The following is a 13155-nucleotide window of genomic DNA, read 5'->3' as shown; positions in this document are numbered from 1 at the left end:
CTTAGCCAAAGGATAATTGGTGTACTGACGGTCCAGAGAGAGCCATGGGAAGCAGTGTCACCCCTTGGCTTCCTGGAAAATGAGCCGTGATTGGCCACAATTGTTACACTAGTCAAATGGGTCCATCAACACAAAAAGATTGCTTTCCATCAGCAACTGCGGGGCGGGGGGCGGGCAAGAGAGGCTCCTGCTCATCTGAATTATATCATACCAACACCTCGGAGGCAGCCACCAAGGAAGAACAGTGCAAGAGAACAGGAGCGGCTGCCATATTTTTCTGCGGAAAACAGAGTGACCGCTATGTCTGCAAAACATGGCAGCCACCATCTTCTTGGACTGGCTAACAATCCCAGGGATGCCCTTGTTGCTTTCCCCTGCTTCTGAGTAAATGCAGGCATCTGGATACAGCAACCTGGGCTAGTAGTGTCTGCTGTCTTCCATTCTTTCCCCTCCCTGACCATGCTCCCATTGTATGATTTCTCCAAAGGCTAAACCGTTTCAACAAGAAATATGTGAAGAAGTGCCTGATTGCTGGGGAAAGATCGAAAGAACCCCAGTTGATTGCCTTCTATCATAAGATGGAGATGAAGCAAGCAATTGAGCTGGTGGAAAGTGGTGGGATGGGCAAGATCCCCTCTGCTGTCTCCACTGTTTCGATGCAGTAAGTACCAGTGGGAAAGCACGGTAGCAGGATTCTAATTTATTACAGTTAGTCCTCACTTACTGACTGCCTCATTTAGCAACCGTTCAAAGTTACAACGGTGTAAAAAAAAAAGCTTTGTGACTAATCCTTGCATTTATGACCATCACAGTGTCCTGCGGTCAGGTGATAACCATGCACGTGCTTCTCAACTGGCATGCGACAAGCAGAGTTAATAGAGAAGGTGGAAGTAAAATTTTAAGTTGAGGTCATGTGATATTTTGCTTGATGACTGAAGGGGAAGTGAGGTCATAAGCCTGTCATGGTCATGTGATTTTCCACTTAGCCACTGTGGCACTTAGTGATGGAGTTGCGGGTCTCAATTGTGGATGCTAAGTGAGGACTACCCATAATGGGGAAAGGTTTGCCTTAATTTTTCCCATCTTTTCGCATGATTGGTTCTGTTTAAAAAATCTGGAGCTCCTGCTTAGAGCCATTCCCACTTGCACTTAACCAAGGAAGGGACATGCCCTGGCAACCCCTTATGTCTCTCTGCCCATCCCAACTCCTTTTCATCTTGCAGGAATATCAATCCGAAAACTTTGCCAGTGGAACGCATTTTGCCAGCTCTGTCAAAGGATAAAGAGGAAGAGATTCGAAAGATCCTGCGCAACAACTTGCAAAAAACCAGGCAGAGGGTGAGTGCAAGGGCCCCTTTCATAGCCAATTCGAAAAAGCTGCAGCAGGATTCCCTCTTCCTGTGCTTTCTCCTTCCACCTTTAAGTCTTCCACAGTCAAGCAAGAACATAGTTCAGTAAGGCAGAGAGATCATTGCTCTTTAACATCTCTATCTTGGACTATATTTTTATTGAAGAATATTGTTTTATTGTATTTTAACTATTATTTATTCTTGTTTTATTGGAAACCATCCAGAGTTGCTCTTTGAGTGAGATGGGTGGTGACTAAATTTGAAAAACAAACAAATAAATAAATTGCTAACCTGTTAGCCAGTGGGCTAGGAGGCAGATAATGAGGATGGACTTTGGGGTCAGTGGGTAGAAAGGATTGGCAGATATTCTTGGAGCAATGGTTAATAACAGTACATGCACAATAGGCAACCAGCAGTCCCCCAAATGTCAATGGATTCATTTCCTATCATCCTTGATGGCTACGGGAGCTTGATGGGTTTTGGAGGACTGCATGTTGCCTGCCTCTTAATTCTTTGAATTAAATCCTGGAGTCAGTTGGGTTGACTTTCCTAGAGATTTGTGGTAGAAACCATACTTTTTAAACCCGTCTGTCAGTCTAATCTCTGTTGCATTCCATTCCAGTTGCGGTCATACAATCGACACACCTTGGTAGCAGACCCATATGAAGAAGCCTGGAACCAGATGTTGCTGAGAAGACAGAAGGCTCGGCAGCTGGAACAGAAGGTGGAGGGGTGGGAAGGTGGAATCTGGGTGGGGTGGGAGAGGGGATCTTGTGAGGCTCTAGACAAGGGTTTACTCTTCAGTGAGTGGCAAATGTTGAGCCTACTTCAAAATCCATCTTTGTTGATGAGCTAAATTTTTCAAAGGTGATGATTAAAACATGTCATTCATAAGAAGCACATTTTTATATATATAAACACACATGGACATGTACATGTACATATATTTATTTATTTAATTTTTATCCCGCCTTTATTATTTTTATAAATAACTCAAGGCGGCGAACATACCTAATACTCCTTCCCCCTATTTTCCCCACAACAGCAACCCTGTGAGGTGGGTTGGGCTGAGAGGGAGGGACTGGCCCAAGGTCACCCAGCCCGCTTTCATGCCTAAGGCGGGACTAGAACTCACGGACTCCTGCTTTCTAGCCCAGCACCTTAACCATACATATACATATACATACACACCTTGTAATGGTATGTGGGAATGTTCTTGAGAGACGAGGGGAAGAGATGAGATAAAATTGTGGGGAGCCCCAGAGCTGAATAACGGACAGAGAAAGAAGGGAGATTTGTACTTTCAGACTTGCAAGATTCTGTTAATGTAGCCTTACAATAAAGTAGAATTAGCTCATCTTGTCATGTTTCCTGTCTGGTCTATCTGGGAGGCTGACACACAGACACAGACACACACACACACTTTTTAAATTTCTCTCACAATTTGGGTCTCTTGCCTCCTCTGAATTGAAGCTACTGCAGATAAAGGTTGCTCCAGAAATCTGGGCAGTGTGTTTGCAGATTTTGGAAACTACAGTGGCATCCCTGTTGTCCTCCTGTCCCCAGCACTCAAAACTGAATGTGGGTTCAAAAAGCATAGTCTGCAACAATGGAGTGCAAGAACTCTGGGCTGGCCACTTATTCTTTTGCATCTACTTCTGTTGCTCCTTATCTTTCAGATGGGCACAAAACCACCTGTGAAGGAATTGAGGAGCTAGATTGACCATTATTGTCATCTTCATCTTGCTCGCCCAGCCTAGCTTGAAGCCTTTCAGTGGCAGACCTGTTGTTTTTATCTGGTTAAAGAAAATTGATTGGCCTGGGAGTTTGCTAACAATTTTAAGTCAAGAGTCCATTTGAGTGTGGGAGAAATGTCATAATGCCCCATTTGTAGATCTTTCTCAAAATGGAGGTATCTTAAACAAGTGTATATGTTGAGTTTCTGTATTCAAAGTACACCAATCTGCTTTGAGATCTCCTTGAATTTCAGACCATATCAGTCTTAAATGTCAGTCTACCTCAGGGAATGCTGGTTAAGAAAACTTGAAAAATTTAGGGAAATTATTGCTTTCCCACCAATTTTTGAGTTTCCTTTCCTAGCCTTTATATCTGTGGAGAGGAACTGCAAGAGACAGCAGAGCAAAAATGAGATGCTGCTTGACTCCTGAAGGTGGGGCTTTTTAACACATGCCCGTGTGTTTCTGATTCCAGATGAACAACTATCTGACCGTGCCGGCACATAAAATAGATTCGCCAACCATGTCAAGAGCACGCATTGGTTCAGGTAAGAGAAGGAGTCTGCAAAGGGGAAAGATTCAGGGGCAGACTTTGAGCCCAACAGCTCTGTCTCAATTTCTTATGTCGCATTGGTTTACTTTAATGCAAAGAATAGGGAACTTACTTATCTCCATCCTCCAGTATAGGTAATGGTGAGGAGCTGTAGTTCAGCGACATTTGGAAACCATGGGTTTTCCACATCTGTAATACAGGTTCCAACATTTAGTCAAGGCATGTTTGCAAACCCAACAGTAGCCCTCCAAAATATAAACCCCCAACCGACAGAGTAGGGCTATCAGATCTAGGCTACAAAACTCGATTAGGTCAGCCTTTCTCAACCTTTTGACCCTGGAGGAACCCTTGAAATATTCTTCAGGCCTTGGGGAACCCCTGCGCGTTCAGGCTCAAATATAGGCCAGAGGTTATAAAATGATTATATTTGTTTCATGGGTAGGCCTGTCCGTATGCATGAACGGTGTCCTATTCGTACTCATGACAAACAGTGTTCTTAAACTAAAAATAAAGAATAAAACTTACCTCTTTAATGTGAAGTTGCCCAGATTTGAAATAATTTTTTAAATAAATCATGATCTCCCAGGGAACCCCTAGTGACCTCTCACACCCTGGCTGAGAAACCCTGCATTAGGTGGTAGCAAAAAGTTGAGAGCTTTCTGTGTCTTTTTATTGCCATCTAGTGGTCATCTGGAGGTTTCCACCAAGATCTGGTAGCCCCCAATAAAGATATATCTGAATTGCAGTCAGTTCCCCTCTGTCACACAAGATTGTGCTGTTGCAACATTTGTGTTCAATTTAAAAATAATAATAGTTATGATTTGCATGAAATATACATAAGACGATTCTTCTTTCTGAGGAACAGAACCTATTTTATTTATTTATTTATCAAATTTGTATAGCTGTCCATCTCACAAGAAGTGACTCTGGGCAGCGTACAACAATCAGATAAAAACAACAGTGAAAATACAATCATTATAAAAATATAAAATAATAATTATTAAAACTGAAATATATTAAAAAGCAAGATATACAAACCATGGGCATGGAGAGAGTGAATATATCAATAGTGGAGCCATCTAAAGATGTTATTGGTACCCTGGGACCGCCAAGCCTGGTGACATAACCAGGTCTTGACATCAGCAGGGATGGACCTAATCTAACTTTGGGGTGGGGGAAAATGTTCCACAAAGCAGGTGCCACGGCAGAAAAGGCCTGCCTCCTGGGACCCACCAAGTGTAAGTCCCTGGTGGATGGTACTCATAGCATGCCCTCCCTGCCAGATCTAATGGGACAGACCAGACAGATACTGAAAAGCTTCACTGGTCCACCTAGCTAACTGCCAGCGTTTTGCAAGAAAGAGGAAACACAAATGGACAGTTATATTCTAAGATGCAAAATAGGAGAAAGGATAAATTAGGAATGAGGATAAAATTAAATAATGACCATTATCTGGACAAAAATGTGGTACAGCCTAGCTTGCATAAAACCTATAAAAGCTCAAGGCACAAGCTTAACAGGATGCCTTAAAGATACCATGTTCGCCGCCTTGAGTTATTTATAAAAACAATAAAGGCAGGATAAAGGTAAAGGTAAAGGTTTCCCTTGACGTAAAGTCCAGTCGTGTCCGACTCTAGGGGGCGGTGCTCATCCCCGTTTCTAAGCCTTAGAGCCGGCGTTGTCCGTAGACACTTCCGGGTCATGTGGCCAGCATGACGACACGGAACGCCGTTACCTTCCCGCCGAAGCGGTACCAATTAATCTACTCACATTTGCATGTTTTCGAACTGCTTGGTGTGCAGGAGCTGGGACGAGCAACGGGAGCTCACCCCGCCGCGCGGTTTCGAACCGCCGACCTTCCGATCGGCAGCTCAGCGGTTTAACCCGCAGCGCCAAGGCAGGATAGAAAATAAATAATGAGATAGATAGATAGATAGATAGATAGATAGATAGATAGATAGATAGATAGATAGATATGCTGCCTCTTCTTCCCCAGCTAATAATGGATCCAAACCCTGCTAGCATCCATACAGACCTACTACTTTTTCTTCCTAAAATGAGAATGCAATCAAGCATTACTGCTCCCCACGTAGCCCCCTCTGTTCTTGAGGCCCCTTTGTTCTGCAGAATTTCTGAAGTTCTGCTTTATTTTATGTAATTCAAGTTCTACAGTTTTGCAGGTGAGCAATGTTCGTTACTTTCCCATAGCTGTCTATGGATGGAAGAACTTGCAGTTCCCTCTGTAAACCAAATGATGAAAAATTAGCCTGATCAATGGCTACTAGTCTCAGTAGCTGCTACCTTAAATATGGCTGCTGGGAAGGGACAGTAGAAGACAGCTGCCCTCCTGTCCATGACAGTGACCTTCACAAACACACTTATGTGTCCCAGAAGGCTGGATGAGAAGGGACTTTGGCCTAAACCAGCAGGGCTCTTCCTGTGTTGTCATGAGAGCTTAACTGGGTCTAAATATTGCCACTCCAACCCATTAATATTCATAGTCTGAAGCCAATTGCAGTGCATCTTATCCTTCCACTGCAAATATGCTCACTTGCCCTCCGTTCCACATGTTGGGCTATCAACGCCTACCAGTCTTAATGGCCATAAGTAACATGTTGAGGGGAGAGGGTGGAGGAGGGCAAGTCTCTTCCATCCTTGCTTGTGAATACCCCAAAACTGATCAACTGCTGGGTGTCAGAATTCTGGACAAGATGGATGTTTCTTGTGATTCAGCAAAGCTTTTTTTAGTATGTTTTTAAATTCTTATGGGAGATAAACCAAGACTGTATGTGTTTCTCTTTGATGTGGCAGCATCTATGCATTTGTAGGATGGAGCTGGCCAGGCACATTTACAATACACAAAAAGTGGTGGAGGAAAATATCCTGCCAGATCTGTGCATTATCCAATACTCTACCTCAGCTCATAAGGGTTTGCAATGTTTCTCATTTTTTAATGGCCTCATGTTGATACTTTACATCATGACAAATTTGGAGTTAACATCTGGCTACTTCCAAATACTCCAATGAGACATTCTTTTTCTGCCTGTATCCAAAGAGAACTTTTGTATATGTGTGCTTTGCACTGGGTCATATGAAAGAGCCAAAAAGCTGCATCAAAGGAAGGAACCAAACAAACAACGATAGAAGGATTTGTCTGACAATGAAGCACCACACATTTGAAAAATCAATTAAGAAACTACAAGAGGGAAGGATGGAGCTTCATATAGGATAAGGGCTCTGTGACTCTCCAGATGTTGCTTAACTACAGTACCTAGGGTCCCTTCCCATTGCCCATGCTGCTTATTGCTACTGGGAGTTGCATTTCAGTGATAGCTAATGGTCCACAACAGGAAACATAATTGTTTCCCTGCAGATTCTATGGAGGTGAAGGTTCTTCTGAAGAACATGAATGATTACTCTTACACAGTTTTAACATGTATGGGAACTACAGCAGCAAGGATGGGAATTCCTCAATATCTTTTGGTTTGCATCCAAAAATGAAACCTCATTTGACTGTAGGTACAACATTATAATTAGGAAGAAGATTCTCCTGGTACACTGGGACCAGAAAAAGCTCTGGTTCTGCTACTTGGTTGGCTCTTTCCTTCAACTCAATTTATCTTTTGCCTCCTTCTGCAGACCCTCTCGCTTATGACCCGAAGCCAGATTCTGAGAACCTCCCTATTATAACCATTGACCCAGCATCCCCCCAGTCTCCGGAGTCTGTTGACTTGGTGAACGAGGCACTGAAAGGGATGAACCACCTTCCACCCTCCCCGGAGGAAGATGAAGATGAGGAGGGGCTGGTAATGCGGGTCAAGGAGCCTTCCTCTCCAGGCACAGATGACGTTTTTACTCCTGGAACAGGCGACAGTCCCAGCAACCAGCGGATTATGAGATGTCTGAGTGATCCAGGGCCTCGGCCAGACCCTGAAGAGGGGGAGCCCTTTATCCCCAAAGGGCAGTGAGCCCTGATATGCACTACTCAACCTAACCTGTAGGGGAGGCCCTTGCACTCATGTGCAGATACACACACTCATACACCCAGTTACGCCAGTCTCTTATTTCTTGTGTCTTTCTCCTCTCTGTCTTTCTCTTTGGTGTGGGAACTTTGCTAGAAGGCAGAAGAGAGCATCTATATGGAACATACTTTGTGACCAGAGGCCATAGGTCTAGAATTAACTCAGATTCCATATTTGGGGTTGGGAATGCCAGTCATCCTATCCAGAGAAGAATATCTCCTCCTGGATAGCAGTCTGGTGTGACCCGCTGCTGTCTTCTCCACTGGCAACTGCTCCTCCTTGTTTACTTCAGAGAAACATCTTTGCTTTAATTCCCCCCTCCCCACCTTTGAAACGCACCAGAAGAGCTGAGAACCTTGTGTGCTCAGATGTATCAGATGGTGCTGCATGATGTCCTGCATATTCATTGGATGAGCATAGGTACATGTTTCTAAAGGATTTTTAAAAAAAATTTCTGAGCCACTGGTGCTTTAAACCAGGTGACCCTTGTGGCCTCCATACATTGTTTTCATCCTCAGAGGTAATGCCATGTTTCCTCGATCTTCTCTTCTAAGCCTTGGGGTTCATGGGTTTCTTTTTGTGGGCTTCTTTTTGAATCCCATTAGCCATCGATAATTATTCTAAATTTTTGGCGTTCCAAATCTAGCATCACAGGTTTCCTTTACTTTATGGTTGTAATAGCTTTAGTTTATTCTCCTCAGTTTTATTCAATAAAAATGAGCAGGTTAGCCATAACCAAAGATTGCTCTTACACCAATATTGGTAAGGAGGTCTGGCACATGATTTCCAACCCTCCATTTGGCTCATCAGATTTCATTCGACCATTTGCATGAGAAGCTGCTGTCCAATTAAGGCTGTGCAAATGTGTCGGGCTGCTATTCCCATGTGTCCAGCCGTGGAAGGGAATTATAGCGTTGCCGTCCAGCACATCTGGAGGGCACCAGGTTGAGGATCCCCCCCCATGTGCATCTTTCTGCTGACCCACTTCTCCTCCTCCTTGCCTGAAGCTATCTTCTTTTTCACCTCAGGATCTCAGTTAAAACATGGGTTCACACAGCCCACATGCAACTCCAGAAGCATGTTTTGACCAAAGATGAATATGTGGTTGTACCTATTGGATTGCTGGTTTATTTTTACTTTGTTAGTTTTTAACCACAGGATAATCATTTCTTGAAGAGATTACAAACTCCGTGAAGGATGCTAGGATATCAATGAAGAACTGTCCTGCTGTGTTTGGGGACAGTGATAATATGTTTATGACCCACATTCCCTCTCATCTGAAAAGCTTCAATTTTTCCCTGCTTATCAGTTGAGAGCATGAAACAATATTAGGCTACTGGTTTGGGCCTGACCATCTAGCAATATTTGGCACAGAGAAGATCACATGCTACCTGGTCTTCTCTCCTTTTGCTAATACCCATCTCTGTCGGAATATCTTCCCCCAAATCCTTCCCTTTTCTGGTCCTTGGTGCCGCCTGTGCTCGGCTCTTCATCCAGCCTTCATTGTCTATAGCACATTCCTCTAGTTTTATTCCATAATGGGCATCTTCTTTCTAGAAGGTGCCCTTCCCTTATCATTTCTGTTACCACCTGGGTTTCTGAGAATCCAATCTCTGTCTCCCCCCTCCCCCAAAGAAATCATGTTTGAATAGTGCCATGGTTATTTGAAAGCCAGGAATAAACAAACGTTTGTATGTGACAGCAAGGCTCACATTCCTGGAAATGGCAGGAATCATGCATTTCTGCCAGGGTGTGGGCTGTTACAAAGAGAAGGAGTGGCCTGCAGAGCAAACAGCTTCTTTGAGTCCTTTGCGGTGAGGATGATGGAGAAGTTGAATGCTGGTTCTTGCTTGATTCCTGTTTCATTTTAGCCTAAAATGGAAAGTTTGAATGAGATGGTAGTCAGCCTGGCCCATACCACTTGAGGTTGCAGGTGGAGACAGTGGCATGGTTGAATGCTTCACTGCATAGAGAATAAAAGTTCTGCATGTAGAACATCAGTCTGTTGGGAAAGAAAGGTCTTCTAGCCTTGCTTTCTCCCTGTAACATGCAAGACATTTAATTATATGGAACAGCATTTAATAATGCCCCTTTCCATAGTCAACCCATTTGATTATGGTCCACAGTGAACTTGACTGTGTAATCTGCCACTTGTTTATTGTGGCCCTTAGCCAAAGATAGCCTTTCTCGTTCAGGGTTTTAGATGGTCCCTGTTGCTTAGACCTGAAGAAGTAGAGCAGGATTTCTCAACCTTGGCAACTTTAAGATGTGTGGACTTCAACTCCCAGAATTCCCCAGCCAACCATGCTGACTGGGGAATTCTGGGAGTTGAAGTCCACACATCTTAAAGTTACCAAGGTTGAGAAACCCTGAAGTAGAGAGTGGGAAAGTCCAGAAAAGAGGAAGAATATCTATTTCTGCTTTCTCCAACATAGTGCCTACCAGATGTCTTGGACTGCAGGTCCCCCTATTCTCAGTATCAACCCATGCTCTCTCTGACAAAATACAGAGGGAAGGGGGTGGTCCAAAACATCTGAAGGTTTCTAGGTTGGGAAAAGTTGCAATAGAATGTTTCTACTAGATGATGACCATCTCTGGATAGGGGGATGTAGCACAGCTCTTCAAAGGGAGTAGGACCCCAATCCTCTTAGGTACAGGGCTATCATCCTACCCTGGTTTAATCCCTCAGTCCAGTTATTCCAAAGTGGGGCAAGTTGCCTGCTGATTTGTTTGTGTAGAGTGTGTACGTTGTATGTCTGGTGAGGGAGCGGGGGTATAAGAAGATGGTATATGCTTGGTATCCGTTCTGCACACTTAGATACCAACTCTGGATTACTGTTGAGTCTGTGATCGAAACCTTCAAGGATCGTACCCTGTTACAGAGCCATGCTAGTGCCTGCTGATTTTTTTTCAGTAGAACATAGCCGTTCCTCTCCCAGCCCCCTGCCATGAAGGGGGCGTTTCCTCCCTCGGCCCCTGTGCTGTGCCTTTTTAGCCATACAGCGTCTGCCTGTGCAAAATGTTGTTGTGCAATTTGCCTGTTTGTCTGGCCCCCTCCCAGGCCCCTCTGGGAGGGCTCCTTGCACGCCTGTGCATCCTCCCATCGAAACGGCGAGTTACTCCCACCCCCCTTCAGTGCGTTTGCCCCTTCCTCTGGGCAGGAAGACCTTTGCACAGCACCGGTGGGTGGGTGGGCGGGCGGGGGGCAAAAAGGGAGCCCAGCCAGCTTGCTCCCCACCGTTCTGTATTCTCTACTTAAGCTGGGCTTTGCCCCTGTTCTCTGCTTCGGGCCAAGCAGGAGTCGGAGGCCTTCCGTAGCCTGTATGTGCTTTCATGTACAATACTGCCTCCACTAGGAGCTGTTTAAAGCAATGAATCTATTGTACAAAACAATATGTAAAGAAGAGTCTTTTTACATAAATATTCTAATAAATGAATGTTTTAATTTTTAATGGCTTGGGGTGAATCTCTCTCTCACTCACTCCCCACCCTTCAGTTTTTGAACATTTCCCCCATGAGCATCTAGCAGATGTTGTCAAGTACAGGCCCTTTTCCCAAAGTTCTTGCCCTGGGTTCTGTCAAAGCACATGGGAATGTGCAAACCTGGGGATGGGGAATTGTTTTCAGACCGAGGACTACTTGGGATGGAACAGGGATGGCTGTGGGGCCATGTATTAGTTTGGGCCACATCCCCAAATGTTTCAGGCTCCAAAATGCATTATTTTCCATGCTTTTTAATAGCTGCTTATGGTGGATCTCATAGCATTTTACGCAGTTAGTCATGGTCTGTAAAACATAATGGCTCGCTTCACACAATCTGTTAAACCAAGAAGCAAACAAAAAATTAGGTTAACACAATGTGCAAACCCAACATACACACACACACACACACACACACACACAGAGGATTGATTATGTGCCATCAGGTTGGTCTCAACTCTTAGCGACCACTTACTGTAGATTTTCCCCATTATGATCTGTCCCTAGCCTGGTACTTCAGATCTTCCAATGGTCCACCCATTGCTACTGTAACAGTCCATCTGCTGTGCTGCTAGTCCTCCTCTTTCCTTCCACTTTTCCCAGTGCGTGTATGTATGTATGTATATGTATGTGCGTGTTTGGAGGCCAAGAGTCACAATTAACATTTTGGTTGGGCCTTGTCAGGCCTCCCCCAGATCAATACTCAAACTCGAAGGCTTGCAGGCAGAAATTCTAGGGCACAACTCTTGACAGCATTGGTTTATTGCAGATGCTAAAAAGGCCTTTAATAATAAATAAAACCAGCTGCTGTCAACTGTAGGACTAAAGCCATATATGACTTCAAGCCAGTTAAAAAAGAGATAGATATCTTCATTCCAAAATTCCAATCCTGTGTCTTTCTCCTACTTTTACATCCTAGTAGACTAACAGCTGCCCCTTTTTCAGTGAGAAATGGTTGACTGGCGCTCAGGCATTGTTACTGTGATGGACCAGTTTGACACCATTTGCTTCAGCTTCGCCCCCATCAGCCCTCACAGGGCTGAGGGATACAGAGTAGGTGGAACCACATCACTCTTATATGTGGAAATGGGTTTTGAAGGGGAATTCTGAGGGAGGTTTTTTGTTCTGTGATACCCCAATTTTAAGCTTTACCCTATTGTTTCCATTCACTTCTCACCCCCAAAAGGCAAGAAACTGCTGCTAATTGTCAGCAATTTTGGCGGGACAGCCTTCAGGGGCTGCCAAAAAAAGGCTCCTTTTGTGCAATTCCATTACAGTCTCTGGGCTGCTTTTCCAGTGGAATGTCCCAAATTATTGGAATACTGTACATTTAAAATCTTGATAGAAATGTCATGGTCTAAAACCAGCGCAGCAAAGTAACCCGTATTTTTAAAGCTGTTTTTAACATCTGTTGCATTTTTTAAAAATAGGCAATCATTCAAGAGACCTGGAGGAGATAGATTAGCAAAAAGCCCTGTCTCGTGTCCGAGCAGTAATTTCCCCAATTACATGAAGAAATGGAAAAGTTTACGTTAGGGAGCAATTATTGCTTAAGATAGGCATCATCTTCTCGTCTGCTTTAGCTGTTCTCTGCTCTGGTTTCAGAGGTGGGGCAGGATTTATGCCATTCCCTCAGTTCTGTGAGGGAAAGTTTTCAGCTTTATACCTTGGCAACTGCTACTCTATTAAAGACTCACATTTTGAAGTTCTGCTTTCCCTCTGCCCCTATGTCCTCTTCCTTTTAAAAATGCATTTCATGGGGAAATTGACCAGAAGCTATTTACCATGTGCTACAATCTTCACCACTCTCCACTTTCTTACTAAATTTCCTTCAGTTTTATCCTGTTTTTCCGCCCCCCTTCCTATCATTATTGTTGCCCAAAGTGGCTTGCATCAATTAACAGGCTGTGCTCTCAGGTTGGCAAATGAAAAAGACAAATGCACCCATTAAGGACTGGGGGTGGAAAAAAAAGGAGGGATCAATCCCTGAAAGTCTGTACAAACTACGAAGCACT

At 44.1% G+C, this 13155-nt stretch overlaps 1 protein-coding gene across 2 annotated transcripts in view; it reads left to right on the top strand.

The window, feature by feature from the left end:
* The window catches only part of SLC9A1 (solute carrier family 9 member A1), a 70778-nt gene extending 59666 nt beyond the window's left edge, over positions 1 to 11112 (top strand). Inside the window, exons 8-13 of one of the 2 annotated variants that reach the window (XR_010068568.1) lie at positions 488 to 661; positions 1224 to 1338; positions 1972 to 2073; positions 3561 to 3633; positions 7278 to 9872; positions 10019 to 11112. Coding sequence is in view for 1 of the 2 variants with exons in the window: in XM_063312541.1 (XP_063168611.1) it covers positions 488 to 661; positions 1224 to 1338; positions 1972 to 2073; positions 3561 to 3633; positions 7278 to 7606 (793 nt within the window). In the remaining variant the exon portion in view is untranslated. Of the gene's footprint in view, positions 1 to 487; positions 662 to 1223; positions 1339 to 1971; positions 2074 to 3560; positions 3634 to 7277; positions 9973 to 10018 lie in introns of those variants that run through there. The other variant, XM_063312541.1, reaches the window with a different exon arrangement.
* Positions 11113 to 13155: the final 2043 nt, after the last annotated feature.

The sequence above is a fragment of the Candoia aspera genome, chromosome 10, assembly GCF_035149785.1.
Source record: "Candoia aspera isolate rCanAsp1 chromosome 10, rCanAsp1.hap2, whole genome shotgun sequence".
NCBI lineage: Eukaryota > Metazoa > Chordata > Lepidosauria > Squamata > Boidae > Candoia > Candoia aspera.
This window is presented reverse-complemented; position numbering and strand designations above follow the sequence as displayed.